This window comes from Elephas maximus, chromosome 2 (assembly GCF_024166365.1).
Source record: "Elephas maximus indicus isolate mEleMax1 chromosome 2, mEleMax1 primary haplotype, whole genome shotgun sequence".
Lineage (NCBI taxonomy): Eukaryota > Metazoa > Chordata > Mammalia > Proboscidea > Elephantidae > Elephas > Elephas maximus.
Genome location: NC_064820.1, coordinates 175822366 through 175848196, shown reverse-complemented (window position 1 = coordinate 175848196; position 25831 = coordinate 175822366). Strand labels below are relative to the sequence as shown.

Here is a 25831-nt window from a genome sequence, read left to right as displayed (position 1 = left end):
AGTGTGATCCTGGTGTATGTTCACCATGTATTTTTCATTTCACTGTGTGGTCTTTATCCATAATGAGTTTCAATGAACTTTTAAGACTCAGTGATACTGTAGAAAAGCAGAGAAGAACTACACTTCACAAGATGCCCTCTAAAACAGTGGTAATGGAGGCAGGTTTTGTGTATTGATTGACTTGTCTCTTTTTAAAGATGTTGTCGGTTAATTGATAATTGTGCATTTGAAATTGCTGGTATTTTATCCTCGACCAGTAAAATTTCCAGCACTGTTGTTACGTAAGGCTGTGAAAGTTTAGTGCTTCTTATTTTCTTCTTTTTTTATTTATAAACAAAAAATTCTTAAAAAAACAACTGTCAACAAGGAAGTTAGAAGACTTAAAAAATAATATATGGTATTTTCTGTCTGCTTGTTAGAGGAAGGCATTAAGAATAGGGAGGCTAACATGTCAAAAAATAGGAGATCTGATCCAACTACATCCAGTTTTGACAACTTGTTTACCAATTTTACCAGGTTTTAAAGTTGAGATGAAGTTAGTGCCCTTTACGTTTCTTCCTGGCCAAGGTTTCTGCTGCCTTGAGGGATTTATCTGCCATCGGCAGGCTTAATTTCAGTAGTGTTTTCTGCTTGATACCGTATTTTGTTTCTTTGGTTACAAACCTCAACTTGATTCGCCATCAATTGATTTATTTAAATTATCTATTTTATATGGCCTCTCTCTCCTTCCCACCCACTTCTGTAGCAGGCCTCCCATCTTCACTCCTGATAAACACATTGATTTATTTAAACCACTGTTGTCTTTGTTGCTCTCACAGCAGACTACCTTCCTCACAGTGAGCAGGCACATGACTTACTTTGGAGGATGAAAATAAGCCTTCTTCTTGGTGTTCCATTGTCTGGACCCTAAACCAGCTGTCTATTAAAATGGTTTCACTTAAAATAGTCAATGCTGTTTATATGCTTCTGTGATCTCCCAGCTGATCCAGCACCAACCAGCTTTACTCATGCCCCACAGAGGCACATGTTTAATTTAGAAAGAAAAGCAGAAACTTCTTTCCCAGTTGTCGTTTGAGGATCCCTCGCCTTTTAGGCTTAAAGTTAGGGTCTGCTGAACTGTGAACCATTCTTGACATTTGTGTTCAATGTAGACGACCAAGATTTGATGTGCAGCTCCCAGTGGTGTGCAAGCTGGAGGGAGAATTTGGTGGCATTTTTAAAAAGTCTTATTGCTGACACTCTGTATCAGAGACATTTGTCAAATTTAATTTATTATATCTTCCTACATTGGCATCTTGTCAGAATATTGATTTTTGGGACCCATACCTTCTGTATGATATTGTCTTTTTTTAAAAAAACAAGTTTCTTCAGTAACAAAAACTGCTCAGATGGGGTCTGAGATGGATCTGCCTTTGAATTCGACTCCAAAACTAACCCTGTTAATCTGACGTTCTAGTTTACTCTGTTTACGGGAGTTGGAGTCCTACTCCATGGAGCCCTATCTGTGAAAAGACTCCTGTTCCACTTGCTTATATTTCAGGAGAAGTCACAGAAGCAGCGCTTCTTTCTCAGCCTTTATGTGCTGAAAAGTATTCCTATGGCGGCCCCAAGGAGAGGGAGAGCCGAGGCTTCGAGCTTCCACCCCTCCCCCAGAGTTCCTAACTATTTCTGACCAAATCCAAACTCATGGTTTCATTTTTCTATGCTTGATTTAGAGGATTCTCTGTTTTGACTCTGCTGCCAGTAGTGAAGTGGCAGCTTGGTATTTGGTGAAGAGATGCATTATGGAGGCTGTGTGCCTTTAACAAGTGACGCTTGATCTCCAGAGAAAAAGTCACCAAGACATGATTTCTGGGAGTTCACCTATCACCTACTGCTTTGGGGGAGTCATGAGCATATTTGCATTGTAGCATAACTTTAACTGCATATCATCATGGGCCCATTGATTTCAATGGAACCAGCAGCCCTAGTAAAAATAATATTGGTATCACCTAGAAGGAATCAAAGTGAGAAGTTTTGATGAAATTGACAGTCCTCTCCCCCCCAAAAGAGACATTTTTTGTTTTTACAGTAAAGAAAACCCCGCCAATATCTGTGAATTTATTTCCCATGTTACTTGCATTATTAGTATAGTGTGACAAAAACTAAAGTTGAAGCAGAGGTTATCAAAGGTATTAAGAAAACACACAAAAATTTAATGATAATAGGATTTAGCAGAAATGCGTCATTAGCGTTGTTTTTCTTGCCACATATTAGATCTAATCAGTTATTTATGTGTTTCTTTGATTTTACAGCAGTGATTGCAGTAAACAAAGCAGGCAGATGTAATTTTGGGCTTTCAAAAACAGTTTCAATTGACTTAATGCATTTTCTTGAGTTAAGCAACTTCTTAGGTATTTGAAAAGGCCTTTTAGAATACAGGAAAGCATCATGAATACTTGCTTAAACTGGTGGATGAAAATTTGAGGAGCAACGTTTAATTACCGTAATCTAGGTTATCTCTGCAGAAGGTAGTTACGAATTACGTAGGGTAAAGTGGTCACTTTACAGTGCAGAAACCTGGCTGATGAGCTCTGGTGAACAGCCGACGCCCTTTTAACCAAATGATCAGACTACGTTGCCAGTAGTGGAGCTAGTTGATGATACGACTTGATATACTAAGAAGAACTTAGTGTCATCTCTGTGGTATTCTTGCCCCAAATTGAGGGAAATTCTACAAAATAACTAACTGGCCTGTATTCTTCAAAATTGTCAATGTAATTGCAATACGAAGACTCAGGAACTGTTCTTTATTAAAGGAGACATGATAACTGAATGCGACCATAGGAATTGGCTTTTCTTTGCTATTAAGAATGTTATTCGGTAATTGGTGTAATCTCAGTAAGGCCGGTAGATTATTGTATCAATGCTAATTTTCTGATTTTGATAACTGTATGGTGGACATGTAAGAGAATTTCTTGTTTTAAGGAAATACGTGCTGAAGTATTTAGGACATGTCTGCAACTGACTAGCAAGTGGTTCAGGAAAAAAAAAATAATAATAATAAGGCAAATGTAGTAAAATGTAAACATTTGGAGAATCTGGATAAAGAAAAAAAAAAAAAGGGTATCCTGGAATTCTTTACATAGCCTTGAAATTTTTCTGTGAGTGTAGAATTATGTCAAAATTTAAAATGCAGCATTATGATAGGTTAACAATAGAAAATGGTTTTGATAGGTTAAAAACAACAGAAACCAAACCCATTGCCACAAAGTTGTTTCCAACTCATAGCTACCTTACAGGGCAGAGTACAGCTGCCCTGTAGGGTTTCCAAGAAGTGGCTGGTGGTTTCAAACTGCTGACCTTTTGGTTAGCAGCCAAGCTCTTAACTGCTGCACCACCAGGGCTCCCCAACCCATTGCCGTCAAGTCAACTCTGACTCATAGTGACCCTATAGGACAGAACAGAACTGCCCCATAGGGTTTCCAAGGTGAGTTTGAACTGTAGACCTTTTGGTTAGCAGCCAAGCTCTTAACCGCTGTGCCACTTTTCCTCATTTTTAAAATTCATTGCTATTTTTTGTTTTGTTATGTATGTGGTTGTGTATCATAACCAGAGCCTGCTCTGAGGACCTGCACACACAGTGTCTTAAGCTGCACCTATCATTTCCAGGTTCTGGAAGTCCAGGTTCATAAAGAAAATGTCTTAGCACTAACCACAAGTTAGTCACTGCAGCGTCTGTGTGTACTAAACAAGATGATCTCTGCTTAATTTAAGTCGTTTTGTCACCAAGAAATTGAGGATTATCTGAATGTGTGAAAATAATTTTATTAACAATTTGGAACTGTGCTATATTAGTATTATGCAGTGATACAGTGTTAAATTAGTTACAGTGTTATCCCCATGCAGAATACTTCCCTATCAACAGCTGAGTGCTTTTCTTTGGCCCAGTTATTAACACGTAGATCTACCAGGAAGCTGAGGTCCCAGAGAACCTTCCTGGTGACGATAAGCAAAATGTTTGTATGCACATTACAAAGAATAGACAGAAACATCTTGCCTGGAGAGGTGGTTTGGGACTCCTGATTTTGAGAGTTAGATGTAATTCTTTTTAATTTAGGGAGAGAATTCTCTGGCTTAAGCCCTCCCCCACACCCAGTATATGTCTGTGAATTTTACTGTTTGGGTGGGTGTACACCCTGGGAGTGCAGATGTTTTTAGCCTGTTGGTGGAAAGAAGGATTTTGCCTGATTGGTAATTCATCTCAAAGAAGACACAGCCATTGAATGGACTTGTTGCCTCATCCTCGCTTGTTTTCTAGTACTCATCACAAGAACACTAAATGTTGGGGCTGGAAGCAGTAAAGTGAGAAAAATATATGCGTATGTACATGTACACACTTGTACTTACATATGTTAACATTTAAATCCATGAGCTTTTCTATATCTTAAATTGTACCTCGATCTGCTAAGCCTTCTGAGTTTTTCCTCTTCATTTATTAGATTTATTTTTATTCTATATCTAAAGGAGCATTATTGTTGTCTTGACGACAGAAGCCCATCCCAGACACTGATTCAAAGATGTGTATCATAATAGGATGGTTGATGGAGCAGAGAAGAGCATATCCTGTTCCACTCAATTTGGGTTGATCCTTAACAAGGAATCTTGAAACAATCAGCCCAGTGAGGCCTTGGGCTCCTGAAAGCTAATTGGCCATCAGCAGTGGTGAACTGCTCAAGAACCGAATCAAGATAGTTTGTGTTCTGCTACTTGGCTCCATTCTTAACTAAAATTGTGCCTTTGTTTACAGGCCATAGTATATGAAGGCCAAGATAAGAACCCAGAAATGTGCCGAGTCTTGCTCACACACGAGATCATGTGCAGGTAAGAAATACTGTGTTCTCTCCCTATAATTAGCAAAGAGAAGACGAATTTGTATCTCGAATCTCGGTCAACTCAGGTTTATTTTGGAGTGTACATTTATCTTGCTTCTTTTAGATTATCTAAAAGAAACTGTTAGATGTGAATACTTGGTAGTAAAGTGTCAGGCATCACACTGCTTCCCAATTATTTATTAGATTTCATCCCGAAAAACATACATTTCCGTCTTGATATCACACTGTTAATGGGCACAAAGCAGTGCCCTCCCCTCCTCCCTCCCAATGGAATAAAATACAATATAACCCTCTAGTGTTAATATATGTGCTTAACTGCATCGCTAGTAAAATGAGTAAAAGTTCTATTGATGTCAGCAGCCCCCTCCCTTCGGGTACAACTTTAAGGTTATAAAACCCATTGTCATTGAGTCGATTCTGAATCATAGCGATCCTACAGGATAGAGTAGAACTGCCCTATAGGGCTTCCAAAGCAGTAATCTTTATGGAAGGAGACTGCCACATCTTTCTCCTGTGGAGTGGCAGGTGGGTTCGAACCACCAACCCTTTAGTTAGCAGCTGACCGCTTAACCATTGCACTACTAGGGTGCTGTTGAAAGTTATGGTTCCCTTTTTTGTAGTTCTTTCACTTAAAAGTATGGCCATATGTATTTAAGCATCGTTCCCTCTTAAAACGTGTGTGTGTGTGTGTGTGTGTGTGTGTGTGTGTAAGAGCTCTTAATCTTAGTTACTTAGTATTTCTCAGAGGGAGTGAGCTTTTGGAAGGATGGCAAAGATGAGTCCCTGGAAGGTATAAGAATTCGCGTCACTCCCAAATGAGTGGTTTTACTTTTTTCAGTAATCAAACCGAAGCTACATTCGAAAACAGGCAAGCCAACCGAATTCACTTCCATGGCCTCCATGTATGAGAGGGTAGACCAGAGAGCAGCCTTCTAACGTGCAGCTTAGAATTCTTATTTTTCGTAAAATAATACTGGCACCTCGCTCCCCACATATTCTGAGTAATCGGCTAAAGCGTGAAGATGCCACGATGAGTCGGAGAAAGGCTACTCGTTGCTTTGTTAGCCATTCAGGCTCTTCCTGGCAAAGTGTCTGCTTGGCTCCTGACCAAGGCTGACCAATCCCTGTTAGAGCTTCAGCCTCCCCTCGGCAAAGGTGGGTTCTGTTTGCTGCTGCTGGGCCTGTGGGGATGGCGATCCTAAAACTCTACAGGTGGAAAGAAAATAGAAAGGGCTTAATGTGCTTCTTTGGTGGAATCCCAAATACTAACTTTTATGTCTGTAAATATGTATGCATATAAAAATTTCTTTTTTAAAATATACTTCTAACATATTATTCTAAAATATACAGGAGTTTCACTGGTTCTCATCTCAGAGATTTGTGAACTTGCTAATTATTCCAAAAAAAAAGGTTATTTCTCTCTAACTTTAAAGCAGTAGCAGAATCCAAAAATGTGGTGATAGATTTCTTCTATTATTTGGCAAAAAAAAACAGTGGTATACTGGAGAGAACAATTGTACAATTAAAGCTGAGCTGCACCTTTCAGAATTAAATTAGTGAAATCCATTTTGAAAAACATTAAAAAATGAACTCCTTCGTGTTGCTCTTTTTCTGACCACATCACTATTTTAGCTTCCCACATTTAGCATGCCATCAGGATGAATTTTCCATGTTCTACTGGATGTGATTCTGGCAAAATAGGAGACAGACAGGAAAACGGATTTCAACCAATAGGCCAACCAAAATCTATATATCACAGATTTGCATCTCATATCTGCCCATGTTTGGCCTATGCTAGAAATAATTCTTTTCTTGAAATCCTTAAAGATATATTACGCCTTTCACACACAAGCCTACCCTCTGTTAATACAGCTTATATTTTTCTTGTTTTTAAAATTCATTGGTCCAAAGGACTTTATTATGCTGGTTGGTTTTCTTTACTGCTGATGTTCTTTCTATTTTTCAGAAGCATAAAAATAGCAAAAATAAAATTCTCAAGCCACCGAAGGCAAATGATGATGTTTGTACTGCGTGGCTGAGAGGGAAAAGCCATATTCAAAATGTCATCCTGCTAATGTTACAGATTACAGTTTCCCTGGCTGCACGTAGCTGTGTAAGGGGTACTGTTTGTTTACTAGGCTGCCATGACCCTATTACACAAACCTGTCATCTATTGTGTGGCTAACAGTCTTTTAAATTGCAAATCTGATGCTCTTTAGGGGGCTTTAGAAAAAAAAAAAAAATTCTCACTTTCCACACCATCCTATTTCTCTTGATTTTTTGCCTGTTGTAAGTGGAAGTTGGGATGTGCTGAATTTGCACCAGGGGTGCAAATGCAGGCTCAATTATAAGCATAAAATTAGAGTCTGTTCACCATTAATCAGCCTGGCTAATTGCTATGCACCACCATTCGCCATATGGTGTGAAAGACAGCTTGCTCTCCCCAAGATGAAATTTCTTCATCGCAGACATGAAATAGTGAGGGCCCGGGATTTTAAAATAGCTTGTTTTAGATATTTAATTTCTAAACAACTTTCTGCAGTGCTTTCTATCAAGGCTAACAGCACAATAAAACTTTTCATTTATGTCACAAAAGCTGTATATTTATAGCACGTGCAAAGGAGACATAGAGAATTTAGATCGATGAGAAAGACCTGGGAGGATTTTGTCTGGAGCCGGCAAAGGGCAGGGTGGGGGGGGGGGGAATGAAAACACCAGACAGTTGTGTCTCAGGTGGTTGCAAATTTAAGAAATCTGTTGTGTTCTGTCAAAAGGGAGGCCCCATTTCATGGGCGGATGAAAGGACTTGCCACCATTGGGTGATAGTTATTGTCATTCTTAGAGACAAAAACCTCTTTGGTTTGGTGGTGTGGGGCTGTTTCTGTGGAATTACAGGAGAGTTTCTGCATTTTTGGTAAATTGGAACCTATCACACCAATCGGCCTTACATTTTGCTAATAATACTTGGTGGCTAAGTTCTGAAAATAATATGAACCCTTGAATGATTACTTAAAGCAGGATCCATAAGGGATTTGATTCAAAGTGCATCCTGGCGTCCTGTATTTAAATACGAATAGAAAATATGAACTATGAACTTATTTTCTCCCTCGAAGCTAGGTAGAGTTGTAGGGGGTGGTACTCTGTCTCAGGAATGCCCTGCTGTTTTCCATTCGCAGCACCTGGCCTCTTTCGGGGACTCTGAGTTCTCAGGGCTGGCCTGGTCCCTTGATATCTCCCTCTTATGGTTTCTGCCAATTTCATCCTTCAAATTCCGGCTTAAGTTTGGTTTCTCCAGAGAAGCCCTCCTGGCCGTTGGCCTAAGTTAAGTCTCCCTGTTACACACTCCCATCATTCCCTGTGCTTTTCCTTAATAGCATTCTGCCCACTTGTAATTATGTGTCCTGTGTTTGTCTGCCTTTACTGGACTAAGAGCTACTTGAAGGCAGGGAAGTTACTCAGTTTTTCTCTGTGTTTCAGTTTTCTTGGAGGTGAAATAAAACCTGTTGTCGTCCAGTCCATTCTGACTCATAATGACCCTATAGGACAGAGTAGGTTTGACCCACAGGGTTCCCAAGGCTATAAATCTTTATGGAAGCAGACTGTCACCTTTCTCCTTTGGAGCCGCTGGTGGGTTTGAACTGCCAACCTTTTGGTTTACAGCCCGGTCCTTAACTGCTGTGTTAACGGAGCCCTCATTTATGAAAGAGGGATAATAATATTACTTATCTTAGAATTAAATGATATATTCTCCATAAATGCTTCTCACAGTGCTTGATACATATTAAAAACCAAAACCAAACCCACTGCCATCGAGTCGATTCCGACTCATAGCGATCCTATAGGACAGAGTAGAACTGCCCCATAGAGTTTCCAAGGAGCGCCTGGCAGATTCGAACTGCCGACCTTCTGGTTAGCAGCCGTAGCACTTAACCACTACGTCACCAGGGTTTCCTAAAAAATAATTAAAAAAAAAAAGATACACATTAAGTACTGAGTATTTACATTACTAGTAGTAGTATCAAAGAAGTAGTAAAAAAACAAAAAACAAAAAACAAAAAATAATTGCCGACAAGTGAATTTCAACTCATGGCCGCCCCATGAGTAGCACAGAGTGAAACTGTGCTCCATAGGGTTTTCAGTGGCTGATTTTTAAGAAGTAGATCACCAGGCCTTTCTTCCAAGGCACCTCTGGGTGGACTCAAACCTCCAAGCTTTTCATTGGCAGCTGAGCATATGATGTTTGCACCACTGGGACAGTGTCTGGTGAAGCATCTCGCACGTTGTTGCTCAAAGTGAATGAGGATAGAACACTGAAAGGAAGTGAAGCATACTAAAATGTTAATGTACTTTTTCATTCTAGCCCTGCGTGATGGTAAAGATGTTTTCATTCATTCTTTTAGCACCTACTGTGTGCAAAGCAGGTGTTCTTTCATGTGCAAAGCGTTGCTAGTTGGAATCCACGGTAATGGGGTTTATGTGCAAAACACTGTGGAATGCAGAGGCAAAAAGAAGTAGATCTTACAGTCCAGCCTGGGCGATGGGGTTTGTAAGCAGATAACTGGAATGCACTGTAGAAAGAGTTCAGAGTGATGAGAGGCTGAAGCAAAGGACTACGCTGTTTAGAGAAGGGAGGGAATGTTGTAGGTGGGTAGTAGAAGTGGAGGAGCCCTGGGTGGTGCATCAGTTAAGTGCTTGACTGCTAACTGGAAGGTTGGAGGTTTGAATTCACCCAGCAGCTCCGTAAGAGAAAGGTCTGGCGATCTGCTTCCCTAAAGAAGACCCCATGGGGCAGTTCTACTCCATCACAAGGGGTCCCTGTGAGTCAAAATTGACTCAACAGCAAACAATAACAACAACAAGAAGTAGCAGTGGAAATGGGAGGAGGGGTGAGATAGATTTAATAGTGCCAAGAAAAAGGGTTTGGGGACATTTTTATGGTGGTCCAGGCAGAATTTCTCTATGGAAAGGTCTGTAGGTGGTTGGACCTGTTGGCTGGAGCTGAGCAGAGAGAGTCCAGGTGAAAGACAAGGGACTTCAGAGGCCTTTTCCCAAAGGTGAGGGTTGAAGCCATGGGCTGAATGGGATAGACAAGGGTGGAAAAAACAGAAAGAGAAGGGACCATGGACACATTCTTGGGGAATAATCATATTTAGCAAGGTGGAAGGGCATGTTCTAAAATTAAAAAAAAAAACAAAAAACCTTGAGCATACAGGGCATAGAAGTAAAAAGAGGGTGTTTCAAGGAGGAGTGGTCCATACTTAATAATTGCCAAGGAGATCCAGATGGTCGTGAAGCCTGAGAAAAGCAGCCAGAAGGTGAGCTTTGAGAGAGAAGATTCAAGTGCTGAGGCCTGGAAGCCATTTTTTTTTTTTTTTTTAATGGGGTTGAGGTGACAGAGTGATGGCAACTCTAGGAAGAAGAATATTGGGCAGTGAAAAAATTAACTCAAGAGAAGGCGCAAGTTTTTTTGTTTTTTTATTTTTAAAGAATGAAAACTTGGCAATGTTTGTAAACTGAGAGAAAAGATTAGCTAGGGAGTTGTTGGTAGGTGCCATTGAGTTGATTCAACTCATAGCGACTCCATGTGACAGAGTAGAAGTGCCCCATAGGGTTTTCTAGGGTGACCTTTATGGGAAGAGCAGATCACCAGGTCTTTTTCCCGTGGATCCACTCAGTAGGTTCAAACTGTCAACCTTTTGGTTAGCGGCCAAGCACTTAGCCATTGTGCCACCAAGGAGAGAGTTGTTAAAAATGTAGAGCTGAGAAGGAACTATTAATGGGAAGGATCCCAGTTGAGGTAGAAGGGGGAGGACCTAGAGCTCAAGAAGCCTGAGTTATGGGGACAGGTAACTTATTTTAGGACCTGTGGGAGAAAGAAGATAAAAGAATCTATGTATGTAACGAATTCTTTAAAAACTAGGCATCCTTATAACTCTTAATCAGGCTGTTCTGATTCATATGTGTATATCTCATTATCTAGATTTTTCCTGAAGAGCTGAGAGATTGAAGTGGTGACTTTCTCCAGATGAGAGAGCTTCTTCCTACAGGAAGAAGTTCCATACCCCTGGGATGAGGAGCTGCAGGTCCCATGACCAGGAAACATTTAGATGTTGTTTGCACTGATTTATGAAGCTGCAAATCAGCTCACTGGAGATGCACCACCTGTGTTAGGCTGCTAAGGAAGAGACTCAGATGTTTTCTTTTCTCTGGGTGTGCAGAATTGTCCAAGAGACACACGACCCTGCTGAGGGCAGGGCTGCTGTTTTGAGTCCACAAGTGTACGTGCATACCAGGTGCTGGACACCCACTCCTGGGAGCGGCCATGCTGCCTTCCTGTCACATGGGCTGCCATTAGAAAGGGATATGAAATAGTGGTGACACGGGCTGGGATCCTGCCGTGGTGATAAAATGAATTTGGAAACTCCAAGCTCCCAAATAGATGCCTGCTTTGAGGGCCAAATAGCAAGTTTGGGCCTGGCATAGTGCCAGGCACATACTGTTGATGTTATTGTTAGGTGCCCTCAAGTTAATTCCAACTCTTAGCAACCCCATGTGAAAGAGTAGAGCTGCTTCATAGGGTTTTCTTGGTTGTAATCTTTACAGGAGCAGATCACCAGGTCTTTTCTCCTGTGTAGCTGCTGGGTGCGTTCGAACCACCAACCTTTCAGTTAGCAGCCAAGCACTTAACTGTTGCACCATGACGCATATAGTAAGAGCCTAGAAAACATGGTTTTGAGAGAATGAAGGCCTATCAGTACATACTAATAAAGACATTAATTATCATTGTGATTTAAAAAATTTGTACAGTAACTTTTCCCTTTAGATGTTTTTACATCTGTTTCATTTACTGTATTGTTTCAGTGTGAACCCTCTTCTGCCTGAAACATAGCAAGCCTGTTCTCCTTTCAGCCTGTCCTCCTTGATTAATGCCTGTGTTGTGTATGGTAGAGGTTGGTACCCACCTATCTTGGTCCTTCTGAGTTCAGTGGAAAGAACTAGGGCTGTTCAGCTGAGAGAAGGGAGAACTCACGTTAGCATGAAAGACACTCAGGGTGAGGAAAGACAGGAATTTGCTTTGCCTGGCTCTGTTAGAACAAGGAAGCTACAGAGGGATAGACTTCAGCTCACTTGAAGGGAGACCTTCCTCTCGCCACTTAGTCGTTATTTTCAGTAGGAGACTAATACTGCAATACACAGCAGAACACTGCAGAAGTGTGAAAATAAAATATGTATCCTCCATTTTTTCCCCCTTGCTGTTCCACTCCCTATAGGTAACCTCTTTGAATTTCCTATTCATTCATTCAAAAAACTATTTCCTGAAGGCTTACTGTGTGCCAGGCTCTATTCTAGTTGCTGGGACCGTAGGGATGAACAAAACAGTCTAAGGCCCTGCCCTCGTGGAGCTGATATTTCAGTGAGAGAGACAGACAGTAAAAAAGAAAACAAATATAAAATATAATGTGTTAAGCACTATGGAGGAGTCCCTGGGTGGTGCAAAGTTTGGTGGTTCCAGTGCACCCAGAGGCACCTCAGGAAGACAGACCTGGTGATCTGCTTCCAAAAGGTCAAGCCCTGAAAACCTTATAGAGCAGTTCTACTCTGCACACATGTGGTCACCCTGAGTCAGAATCAACTTAACAGCAATTAGCAACAGCAACAACTACTATGGAGAAAAATAAAGAGGATGAGGGGATAGTTAGCTCTGCGGGTGGTCAGGGAAGGCCTTTCTAAGGTGGTAATATTTGAGCAGAGGATTTAGTGAAGTGAGGGAGTTACCATGCTTGGGGAAAAAAAAAATTTTTTTCTCCTTCTCATTCTTTCTTCTGGAAATAGGACCATACGATGCATACCATTCTGCAGCCTGGGTTCTCTCAATTCACAATTTGATCTAGATTTATTTCCGTGATAGTAAATAAAAACTCACCTTATTCTTTTTGGAAACCCTGGTGGCATAGTGGTTAAGTGCTACAGCTGCTAACCAAGGGGTCGCCAGTTCAAATTCACCAGGCGCTCCTTGGAAACTCCGTGGGGCAGTTCTCCGACCTATAGGGTCGCTGTGAGTTGGAATTGACTCGACGGCCATGGTTTTTGGTTTTGTTCTTTTCAGTAGCTGCACAGAATTCCCTATTTTTTAATGGGATCACACTGTGGACACTGTTTTGTAGCCACGTGAGGTGCAGAGCAGAATACCAAGGATCCCATTTTGGGATAATGGCTTTGTGATGCAATGACGTGACGCCAGAAAAAGGAAACCATTTTTCCTACTTTACATAAAGTTTTCATGAGTGTTAAGCGACTTCTCAACCCCTTCATTCTGTTTTCTTTCTCTCTCCTTTTTTTTATATTCTGTCTTTCCTTCTACATTTCTGATCTTCCCATCTGCCTGTTTCCCTGGGTCCCTTGGAATACAGGAGGGGGTGGTTCTCACTTACCCTATGCTTGCATTCATCTGGCTCCTCTCAGCAGCATGGTTCCTTTCAAGAGATGAGGAGAGTGCATAAATTAAAGGACCAGTCTCAGGCCTGGTATAGTACTTGCTTGGGTGAGGTGGTTTGGCCTACAGGGTCGGGGGGGCGTGCATCTTCCAACCATCAGCAATGCCTGCTTAAAGGGTCAGCTTGGCTTCCTTTATGAGTTACCCTCCTCTTTGCCTGGATTGTATTATTATATCCCCCCCCAATATATAACATTCATTCATTAAGTCATTTCTCCATTCAATCAATCAATCAATCAAATGTTTAAGCTTCTCTACGCTGGTGGTATAGTGGGTAAGAGCTACGTGTGCTAACAAAAGGTTGGCAGTTCAAATTCACCTGGAGCTCCTTGGAAATTCTATAGGGCAGTTATACTCTGTCCTATAGGGTTGCTATGAGTCGGAATTGACTCAATGGCAACGGGTTTGTATTTTTTTTTTTTTAATTCAATCCCAGGCCTTGTGCTACTCATTAAAGAATAAAATTGACAGTTTCTTCCCTTTAAAAAAAAAAGTATGGATGGGGGGGGCAGAGAGAAAGATAGTAACGTAAAATATGTGTAACAATATAATTGCATTGTGTTAAGTGTCCTGAAAGGAAATAACAGGAGAAACATAACATAGATGAAACGTGAGTGTCAGGCAAACCTCTCTGAGGCAGTAACACGTAGGCTGAGCCATGGAGGGAGAGGAGAGGTTAGCTAGCTAGGCAGCCACCCTGGCAGAGAGGCTGGCCTGGCCTGGGCTCTGGGGTCTGAAGAAGTGTGACACATCTGGCCTGTGTGGCCGGAGCTGGACAAGCTGGAGGAGGGTGACAGGAAGTTGGGAGGTGGCCTGGCATCTCGTCAGGTCATGGATAGATTCTAAGTGCTGTAGGAAGCCATTAAAAGGTGACACAATCACACTGAAATTTTGGAAAGATCACTTTGGCTGTTGTAGGGGGTCAAAAGTGGAAGTATCTAGACCAGGTGGGAGGCCCCGGCAGGAGTCCAAGTGAGGGATGAACATGGCTTCGACTAGGGAGGGAATTGGATAGGCTAGAGACGTAGATGCCAGTCCAGAATTATCATCACGCAAGCTGGAAGGGTCCCTGGAGGGCATTTAGTCCAGGCAGGACTGTAGTGAGGTGAGAAGAAGGTCTCCAGGGGCTTGCATTGCCCACTTGCTGTTTTGAACAAGAAAATGAAGGAGAAGTAGGTCTTCTCGTCTGTTTTCCTCCCTGCGTAAGGGGACTTGGGCTCGTGGGTGGTCTGCCTTTGCAGACCTGTGGGCTCTGAAAAGCACAGGGCGAGGTTGCTCACACTTGGAGGAGGAAGTGGAGGCTGGAGGAGGAAGGTGCAGGCAGTAGTAATGAAGCTTCCCTTTAGTGAGCTCTTAGTAGGGCCAGCCATGGAGCCCAGCTTTGCACCCTTATCGCACTGAGAGATGGCTACTACAATTGCCCTCATTTTACAAATGATGGAATTTAGACTCTAGGAAGTAAAACAGTGGTTAAGAGCTACAGCTGCTAACCAAAAGGTTTGCGGTTCGGATCCACCAGGAGCTCCTTGGAAACTCTATGGGGCAGTTCTACTCTGTCCTACAGGGTTGCTATGAGTCAGAATCAACTCAACGGCAATGGGTTTGGTTTTCTTGGTTTGGAAGTAAAACAAATAAATAAAAGATATAACGGAGTAAGTGCTATGAAGAAAAATAAAGCAGGATAAGGGAAGAGAGGGCTCTGGGGCAGTCAGGTGACACAGGAAGGTCTGTTTGACTCCAGAGTCAGAGTTCGTAACCACTCTGCTATTCTGGCAAGTTCTCAACAGGTAGATATAGCAGATCTGAGTTCAGATGATGGAGCTTATTTTTAAAATTAATTTTTGCATTCATCCCAGCTGTTTGTGCTTCCCATTCCCTTGTTTCTTCATCTGTCTCTTTGGTATTAGAATAAGTCTGGAGGAAATAGGTTCCCCTGAACTAGAAAGGGAAAGGCTAGAAGGTAGGTGGAGTGGCTTTTGGCTGAGGCACTGAAAAGGAGATACAACTTTTTTTTTTTTTTTAATTTTTATTGTGCCTTGAAAGTTTACAAATCAAGTCAGTCATGCAAAAACTTATAAACACCTTGCTACATACTCCCAATTGCTCTCCCCCTAATGAGATAGCCCACTCCCACCCTCTACTTTCTCTTTTTTGTGTCCATTTCACCAGCTTCTAACCCCCTCTACCCTCTCATCTCCCCTCCAGGCAGGAGATGCCAACATAGTCTCAAGTGTCCACCTGATCCAAGAGGGTCACTCCTCACCAGCCATCCCTCTCCAACCCATTGTCCAGTCCAATCCCTGTCTGAAGAGTTGGCTTTGGGAATGGTTCCTGTCTTGGGCCAACAGAAGGTCTGGGGGCCATGACTACAGGGGTCCTTCTAGTCTTAGTCAGACCACTAAGTCTGGTCTTTTAACAAGAATTTGGGGTCTGCATCCCATTACTCTCCTGCTCCCTCAGGGGTTCTCTGTTGTGTTCCCTGTCAGGGCAGTCATCATTTGTAGCTGGGCACCATCTAGTTCTTCTCGTCTCAGGCTGGCGTAGTCCCTGGTTTATGTGGCCCTTTCTGTCTCTTGGGCTCGTAATCGCCTTGTATGTATCCTTGGTGTTCTTCATCTCCTTTGGTCCCGATACAACTCTTCATATTGCTTTCTGGGGATACAAGAGACAAACAGAATGAGCTCCAAGTTTGGAAGCCCTTTCTCTTCTCAGAGACATAGCAAGGGAAAAGACTTCTCCACTTTGGCGAGAGCTGCCCTATGCAAAAGTATATCTCTGGTCCTGAAAATGAAGTTCAACATTTGGTTCTTTCCAGCAGCTCTCTAAATTTAGGCTCTGTGATTCACTAAGTCCTGTGTGTGTTTGTGTGTGTGTATGTGTATATCTGGGAGAGGGAGAAAAGTACATTTTTTTTTTTTTGAGGCTCATAGTAAGGCTAAACCGCTGGATGACCTCCCTGTATCATTGACCGATCAAATTTGTGCTTTTTTAGCACGCCCCTTGGTGTGGACTGGCCAGTGGATACATTTTTTATTTGCAAACAAGTCTCAGGTGGATAGTCTTCCCTTAACCATGGGCAATTTTCAAAAACATAAATTTATCACCTTTTGGAACCATCTCAGTTAAAAAAAAAAAAAAAAAAAAACTGGCAACCTTAAGGTCAGAGCCAGGGTGGGATTTTGATAGTGGGCACTTCCCTCTCTCATAGCTGCTGTCTCTGACCTAATAAAGAACAACCATTATCAGGGCTGTGCTAACCATTGTTTCTCTGTCCAGAATGCTTCTAGCTAGGGAATCTACATGGTGGCCAGGGCAGGCCATAGAAACCAGCGGATGTATGGACCTCCCCATTATCTTTTTTTTCCTTTTGCTTCTTCCTCGTCTTAATTATTATGTTGTATTTTTATTCTCATGAAGACAGTTCAAAAGCAAACAGTTATAGTTTTAGGATTTTGCAAACACTGTGGTTGAGGGAAATTTCTTCCATTAAAGAGAAAGGAGAAGAACAAGGAATCCATTTGATACAAAATGACTGGAGGGGGAGAAATCACTCATACCTCACTATTGACGCGCTCCACACAATTAGTATAATCTTGAGGGAAGAACGTTTGAGCCACCCACAACCCTGAATATTCTCCTCGGGTAGATATAATAACAATACACTTCATAGTGAACTCTTCCAGCTCTGCGGGCAGTGATGGGGAGACCCCATCTTAGGGCTGTCAGCCATGGCTGGGGGAGAGCCCCTCTCCCACCCTCCTTCTTTGTGCAGGGAGAGGTTAAGCCTGGCCATTAACCCATAGGTGACCCAAATAGAATTTTCTGTCCCAGGGATCCTTTGATTGCCAGGTATGGCTTTGTGGTAATTCTAGCATTTGCAACCCAGCAATTTGAACCTTCTGTCTGCCTAAATGATGATTTTATGTTGTAATGGTCGTACTAAATCCTTTTGCTTTTGCTCCATAGCCGCTGTTGTGACAAGAAAAGCTGTGGCAACCGAAATGAGACTCCCTCAGATCCAGTGATAATTGACAGGTAGGGACCACTCTTCTTTCACTGGATTTTTATTCCTCATTATAATGAAACACCTGCCTAGTGTCGCTCATGGGCAAGGGTTAGGAATGCATGTGGCCAAAATATGCCTGTTGGTCACAACGGAAGCTGCGCCGGAAGCTGCGCCGAGCGGTTGCGATTCCTGAGAAAGCCATATGTATGGAATGTTATCTGAAGGCCTGTTTCTTGGATTGCTCTGGTTTTGTGTCTGATTCATGCTCCTAAAGCGATATAGATACATTTTTTTTCTTTCCTTAGTGTCTGTGGCTCAATCCTCATGCTGTGCCAGGAAGCTTCAGAAATAAAATAATAATAGTTTGTGATTTATGAAATGTGGTTGGGTGCTTATAAATATTTAACTTTTATTTGAAAAATGTTTGAATCATTATCACTTTTAGCTACAGTAGTTCTGTTGGATGTAATCCATCTACATTTTAAGGTTTTATTTATGCATAAAAGCAGCTTAAAGAGATCTGTGGACCAAGATTTTCTACTGTTATTTCTCGGGTTTGATTGCAGCTCATACTGTATTGTAAGTTGATTAATTTATCCCGCTTGTCTTAATTATTGTGTTTTTAAACAGATCCATATTACTAATCTGACATGGACCAAGTAAATCACCGTAGAACTATAAATCTGTTTTAGTTCTTCGGTGCAATTCCGAGTCAGTGTGTGCACGCATTATGCAAAGTTGCATTCCAAATATTCATTTTAGATTTTAATTATTGAAATTCACTGTATGGAAGCATGTATGATAAACCATTTGTTACGTAGTATTACTCAATGAGAGTTAAATGGCCTGGAAGGTTTATAGATACTGTCAGTTGTCAGCTAGGAAAAGAGCTAGCACCCTCCACTAGCTGGAACAAGAGTCTTGCAAATGAGACTGACCAATTCATCACTGAGAAAATCCAGGACTGAACAAAAGTCCTGTTTTGGGGGTTTGGTAATACCGAGTTTTGACCGAAAGCAAAACAAAACAAAAAAACATGCTTTTTCCAGTTCTTCACCTTTTTCAGGCTTGATTCATTATTTCTCAGTTAATAAGAACAAGAACATAAAAGTATCTACTTTCACTGTCATAATTTATATCAAAAGATCAGTTGTTGATTTTGACTTACATGATTCCTCAGGCATAAATGCAATTTTGATTGGGAAGTAGTTTTATAAAATTTACGTTTAAGTCAAATATTTTAATTAAGTAGCTTTTGCTCAGATGATTCATTAAAAACATATTTTTGCTCAATAAAAGAGTAGTAATATAAGCCAGCAGAAGCATTTGGTTCAGAATTAAAACATACGAAAGTTTAGTGTGTAGTCAGGCTGTGTCTAGAGTTAGAATGGCGTGGGTACCTGTGGGAGCAGATTTGCCCTTCAGAGGATTTCTTTTTCTTCAATGGAAGCTAAATGTTAAAATTAAGGTCAAAAATAAATATAACCTTCCTGCCGTTCGTTTCATTTAAATATACCTCTTTAAAATACCATTTGTTATTTTAAGCAAGTTTCTCTTACATTAAAAAGAAATTGTTCTGATCAAAGGACCTGCCCAAATATTCACCAGAACTTTGAAACTACAAGATTTTGTTCTGCCATGCAGTTCCTTTTGGTTTTGATGGTGACAAGAACCTTACGTTGCCACCTGCAATGAAAACAATTTTTTGTTTGTTTGTTTGTTTGTGAATGGGTTAAGCTTTTAAGTTCTTTATTTGGTTTTAAGCTGTGACTCTGATATAGAAGGTTGATATGACTGTGGTTTGAATAACACTTGATTCTGACCTGTTCTGGTGGGTTGCAGTGGCATAAGAAACTTGACTCAGCAGCGCTGTAATTAGCCCGGCCCTGTTTTTGAAACAGGATTGTGTTACCTGGATTGCATTAGTGTGCCTTCTATTGTTGCCGCCTTGCATCTGTCCCAGTAGGGTACTTAAAACCTTTTCTTGGCTGGGGTAGTTCAAACAATTTAGGCAAAATAAGTATGCACTTTATACTGTTGGTGGCTTTAGAGATATTACTCATGACATTTATCCTTTTCTTTTCTTTTTTTTTTTCTGCTTTTGGTTTGACAAAGTAGAAAACAGTGTGTAGCCAATATTGGTCTCTTAAGAGAGTACTTGAAAAACGGCTGCAACCCAGTCTATCTGCCCAAGTCCCAACATATGTTTATTTGCTGGCTGTTACCACTATCTCCCATGAACTTTCTTTTCAAGCAGTGATGCCAGTTGACATGCAAAACACCATTTAGCTATTTTTATTTGCATCTGAGTTTCCAGAATTTATTTGTCCTTTAGTCTGCCAACGGTTTTAAAAGCTCCAGTCCTGTCTGTACTGATACGCGAAACTTCATTTTTAACAACGAGAGGACAGAATAACAAAAAGAACTCACGCCAGGGAGGGCAAAATAGAAAAGAGTTTTCAATTCCATAAAATTGCTGCAAAGAAAAAAAAAATCATGGCAACTGTGTTTGAATTTCATAGTTTCCAGTTTGATTCTATATTACTGATTGCATAATATCCGTGTTACGTGCTTAGAGTTTGATTTGCTTTCAGATTTATGGATGCAGATCCCTGCATGTTTTGTAAAAATAGGTTATGGGGCCTGCATTCAGCAACAATGGTAACTGTTTTTACAAGATGCATATGTTATGCAATTATAGAGCCGAGAGTACGGTCAATCCCTGGGTTATGATTTAGCGTAGTTTTAATACGCAGTCACCTTTTGGGCACCAATAACTTTTAGCTCCCTTTGCTTGTCCTTCAGATTTTGGAAGAACAGGCCTATTTTTATAAAGGACTTTTAGCAGTGGTTATTCAGGAGAACTATTTATAGGATAGACAGAAGAGGCTTTCTGGTTGTACGGCAATGGTGCAGGGTAAGCTCATTTCTGTGTTAAATTTTGGCTGTATTACTTATTGCCAGCGATTTGGGGACATCAGCTTGGCATATTATTTCAGACAAAGTAGAATTAACCAAATCAGCAATTGCTGACTGTGATTTAGAAAAATGGGGTTCTACTTCTTTCTGATAGCATTCGACAATGTAAGAAGAACATGACCCAAACTCTTTTTTACACTTATGACAATTTGTCAAGTCACTTCGAAAATGTTTGTAGGAAAATTGCTGGAAATGTCAGAAGTGTACATCTGGAGTTGACTGCCAGATTATATCTCTGCCTGGTGCCAAATAGCTTGATTAAGAAGCATAAAATCCAGCCTGTGCCTCATTATTCAGATATTTGGGCTGTGTAGACAGGGGAAAAGTCAAATGTGTTATCTGTAATAGCTGATGACCAGGAACTAATAACAGCAAATTTCATTATCGTTGAGGTAAAGGGCTATGTGTGGTAATTATTGTTAAAGTAAAAAGCAAAAAATGACTTCTGGTGATTGAATTAAGGTGGAGATTGATTTAACATATCCACACAGTAACTCATATTTGAATTTAAAAGGGTTGCAATAAAATTTATGTTTAGAAATTGAATAAATTGTAGTTTTATTACCACATTGGATAGCCTCGTGTCCTAACCTTTTTCCTTGGAGTTATCTTAGTTCAATAAATAAAACCTCATTAGACTATTCCCATTTCAACGAGTTTATTAAATTTTGCAGGAGTAATTAGCATAAGCTGTGCTAATTTTTCTGGAAGACTAATGAGGAAGGTTCTTAATTAGGTTTACTTCGTAAGAATCAGAAAAGATGATAATGACAAAAGTCACATAGGGTAGTCTGAATTGGGAACCCAGTTTTTCTGAATCTTTAAAAATAATACCTTCCATTTTCAATGTGAAAAACTTCTTTTTAAATGCTTGAACTGAATATATTAAGCATGTTGACTGTTGCTCATATCTAGTTGGTTAGGACTATCATTCAGTCTTGATTTGCTTCACAAAAGTCTCTTTTTTTCTACCCTTGAGTCACTAAACTATCTTTGAGCAAAGGCATGGATGAATACAGATGGTCTTGTGAAAACATTTCTTTCTTTCTCCAAATTAAACTATAAGATTCCTTTCACATAGAGACCTGACGTTTCTGGCCAGATTTGAATCGCTTAATTCCAGTAGAACGGGATAGGGGGTGGCACAGTGTTTGCTTGTTTGTTTTTTCAATTTAGGATGAGTGTGATGGATGAAATGGCTAAATCTCTAAGTAAGGGGTAAAAATAGGAGCCCTACTCTTCAGTTCCCTGTACTATGGATCCTTAGCAGTTAAGAAGTGATTTTTTTTTTTTTAAAGTGGATAGAAATGGTTAAGGATGAAATTCCTACTCAAATTGTGTCCTCTTGCCTCATGTGAATTCAGACAAAATCTTTTCAGGATATATTGTGGCTCGAATAATCTGCAAGTTTTGGGATCATTACAGTCAGTACTGAAAACATGAAGTTTTAAAGCCTGGCAAGGAACACACCTTGGGTTTGTTCCTTTTTGGGTTTGTTTATGGTAACATTATCAGCTTTACCATGGCTTTCTTTTCCATTTATAAGAATCCCCATAACTATGAGATCTAGGTCTTGACGTGCAACATTGAAAAATATAAATTTTGTAATATGAAAAACCTGGTCTGTTTGGAAGTACTGTATTTTAGGCAACACTTACCCCAGGGTCTCCTAAAAAGGAAACAAACAAACAGACAAAAAACACTTCTATTTGTTTTTGTTTTCAGAATTTTCTAAACACCTTCCATATCTAAATTACTTTCATTTAGATAACACTTACTGGGTTTATTTTATGATTAATGCTTGAAATAGAATGTTTAGTAATGAAAGCCTTAGAATGCCCTTTTTTTACCTGTTGGTTTTGTATGATGAATATCATATGAACAGAAAAACTTAACCACATTAGGGCTGTTTAAACGAATAGTTTTATTTAAGATCCATTCTTCATCTAAGAGGTATAAATGCTGTGGCAGGCCTTATCAGAAAGAAAAGTACAGTGTTATGTTGTTCTACCACTAAGCTACAGAGCCCTGGTAGCGCAAGTGGTGAAGTGCTGACGGCTAACTGAAAGGTTGGCTGTTTGAACCTACCAGCCGCTCCAGGAGAAAGATGTGGCAGTCTGCTTCTGTAAAGGTTACAGCCTTGGAAACCCAATGAGGCAGTTCTAGTCTATCCTATAGAGTCACTATGAGTTGGAATTGACTCGATGGCAATGGGTTACCGCTAAACTAATTTTCTTGATTAAATGTACCCGGTATGTTACATAACATACACGTCCATCTGTATAGTAGGAAAACAAGAGTAAAACTTTAAGATGAGACTACAATTTTTTTTTTTTTAAATATTGGGTGGGGTAGAGAATATATTCTTCTAAGATTGTGAAGGTATCTGGGCCCCTCTGTCTTTTATCATCAGAGATCTCAAAGTCAACTAAAACTTTTTTCTATCATAAAAATAAAGTACCTCAACTCACATGAACATAATATGTACTTTATTAAAGTTGCAAACGAGGCTTTTAGTCAGAGTTTTCTGGCTTCATTTCGTTAACTGTTCGGCTATTATTATTTTGGTCTTCACCCCGTTTCTAGAAGGACCAACCACTGAAGATATCATTCTGCATGATACACAGGTGGCTGTCAGGGGCATGAAGAACCAGAGGTGTAAATGTATTTCCCAGAGCTCTGATAAACCCTTTATAGCCCCTGAATGCCTAACATTGAGTGCTTGGTTAAAATAAACCGAACAAACAAACAAAGAAACAAAAAACAAAACCCAAAAACCCAAAACCATTGTCATTGCTCAATTCTGCCTCACAGCGACCTGATAGGACAGAGTAGAACTGCTGTATAGGGTTTCCAAGGAATGGGTGGTGGATTCCAACTGCCAACCTTTTGGTTAGCAGCCATAGCTCTTAACCACTGGTTAAAATAAAAAAAGGGAGGAGGAATTCAGACTTTAAAATTGCCCCAGGCAAGACAATTGCTGTCCTTTTATTGGTTTGAGAGGTTTGCATTTTTTTTTTTCAAAAGTGAAAAGCCAGCCATCAACACTGAGCATGAATTTACAGTTGTTTATTATCTCTAGCGTATTTAAACATTGGTTTTCTCAGTGGGAATTCATGTGATTATTAGCAATGAGACTTATGTGAGCCAGTTATTCTATATTTTATCATATATCAGATAATACCATTCGGAATATGAGATAAGCCCTGTACATTTGCGTGCCATGTGTTACCATGATAAGAAAATAACTGATAAAATAAGCTAATACCAGTCTATATTCCATTTGCTATCAGCTATTCCCAAATATACAACGAGGATACATTAAAATGCATTTCAAAGATGCTGGCAGTATATCATAATGCAAAGTATTTTTACATGGTATAATACTACTGCAGATACTGTGTAATGAACAGCAGTGGTTTCCCTGTAAAGGAAATAATGGCAGCAACTTCCAAGAAATGTATTTATTATAGCTTCAGAGAATCAGCAGCGTGTATGGTGTCAGCTCATGGTGTGCGTTTTTATCCCAAGTCATCATAACTTTGCTTTTGTTAACAGTTCTGGAAAAATACAAAAAATCAGTGCAAAGTCCCCTGTGTGTCATGTTGGCAACTTTGCACAGTCAGTTTGTGATTAGAATATACTACTATGTAAAGTGGATTCTCACTTTTCTAAAAGAGGTTGCTTAGAATGGAAAAAAAAAAAAACTTTCCCAAGTACTACTTGCCATTGGTAAATTCTCTTCATTTCCTCCTGTTGCCAACACCTAACCAAACTCTCTAATAAAAATGGGCCAGATTTTTAAAACTCTATTTAGAAGTTCCTGAATATAAAGAGATGATGTATTGGCCATCTTAATTTGCATGAGAAGCGATCTGAAGTAGACTAATTCTTCCTTCTCTCCCTTCTTTCGCCTCCATCCCAATCTTCTCTTTACACATGGTGTAACTATATACTGTCCAGGGCAATATAAAAAGTGACCCAGATACTCGTGTTGCAATCAATGAAATATGGCGAACAGTACAGGTATGTCTTTGGTGGCTTGCTACCTTTAAAGGTGTGAGTAGATGAAGATAAATCTCCCTTGCAAACTATTTCTCCAGTTACCAGGCTTTGTCCAGAAGCAACTGGAGGTTTTAATGTTACAGTACTTACTGTAATAGAATTTTAATTGTCTTAATCCCGATAAAGCGTGAAGCTGACTGCGTGATTGTGTGGGTGTGTTCTTCATGGGGAGGGGAGTCAGACCCAAAAAAATTCCAATGTCATATTTTCCATGGGAGCTCACATATAAAGTAGGCAGTTAAATGCTGTTAACTTAATGAAACTGATTCTGGGGAAGAGAATACCATTGGAGTTTTATCTGTGTTCTGTATACTCCACTTGGCAGTGGGAACAGAGTGGTCGACACTGTGCTTTGGGGATTTTTATCTTTGAAGGCGAAGTGCTTGGTTCTAGTTCCAAACATGCCCCCAAGCCCTACTTGAGTGACTTAACTAGACAGACAAGCTGGCAAATTATATAGCTTGATCCTACACAATAACCTCCAAAATGGCATTCGGTAACTATACCATCCAGCTAACTGTTTGAGGCACAATAGTTTTGTAATATAATATAAAAGTAGTAGTGTTAGCCAACACATCTTTAATAAGATATTGTCCTCGCCTTTGCCATATGCTGCAGAGCAGCTTCTCACTCGGTGGGCCTTTTGATTCCTCTCAATAAGATTATTTCAAATACTCTAATCCTGAATCATTGACATGAATACAAAAGCCCAGTGACATCTAATAGATGCCTCTTAGCTTTGCTTTTCCTCTTGTTCCTTCCCTTTTTCTTCTCTTTTTACCTGACAAAAAGCTTATAGACACTTGGGCTCTGTCTCTCGCTAGCAGCATGGGGGGCTCCTCATGAAATATAAAGGAGGAAAAAGGACTGACAGAGGCCCGATAAGCTACAGAGTGAAGGGACATAGATTAAAAGTAAATGCCAGTAAATCCTACCCTGTACATGCACTTGTTCTTTTATTGTTTTCTTTAACGCTTTCAGTGCCAGTGCAGGGAAGAAAGAGAAAATCATCGTCAGATTGTGCGTGTGCAGTTTTCAGCTGGACATGGACACCATACATATTTTATAGGGTTTTGGCAAGAGTCTTACATTTTGGCTCACGTAAAGGTTGCGGTGGTGATTTTTAAAAATGGCCTTTAATCAATATCAAGAATCCCTCAAGAACTTTTACGCTTGTTTGATGCTCAATTGACCAAATATTGATACTATGTGTGTGCTGTTGGGGGCAGAGGGGTTGAGGGGTAAGAAAAGCCTTTCTGTAGGTTGTGGACACCGGAGGCTCATGACGTGACATTTTCAAGGTTGAAATAACTTTTGTTTTCCTTTTCTTTTTTTTTTTTAATAAGGGATGAATTGGCAATTTTCAAAGTGAAATGTTAGGCTGTTTTGTTTCACGATATTAAAACTGGTCTT

General features: G+C 40.3%; 1 protein-coding gene across 5 annotated transcripts in view; it reads left to right on the top strand.

The window, feature by feature from the left end:
- EBF1 (EBF transcription factor 1) overlaps positions 1 to 25831 on the top strand; it is a 447546-nt gene that overhangs the window by 10120 nt on the left and 411595 nt on the right. For all 5 annotated transcript variants that reach the window (XM_049874229.1, XM_049874228.1, XM_049874227.1 and 2 more), the window contains exons 5-6: positions 4790 to 4863; positions 17335 to 17403. In XM_049874229.1, the coding sequence (XP_049730186.1) occupies positions 4790 to 4863; positions 17335 to 17403 (143 nt within the window). The remainder of the gene's footprint in view (positions 1 to 4789; positions 4864 to 17334; positions 17404 to 25831) is intronic.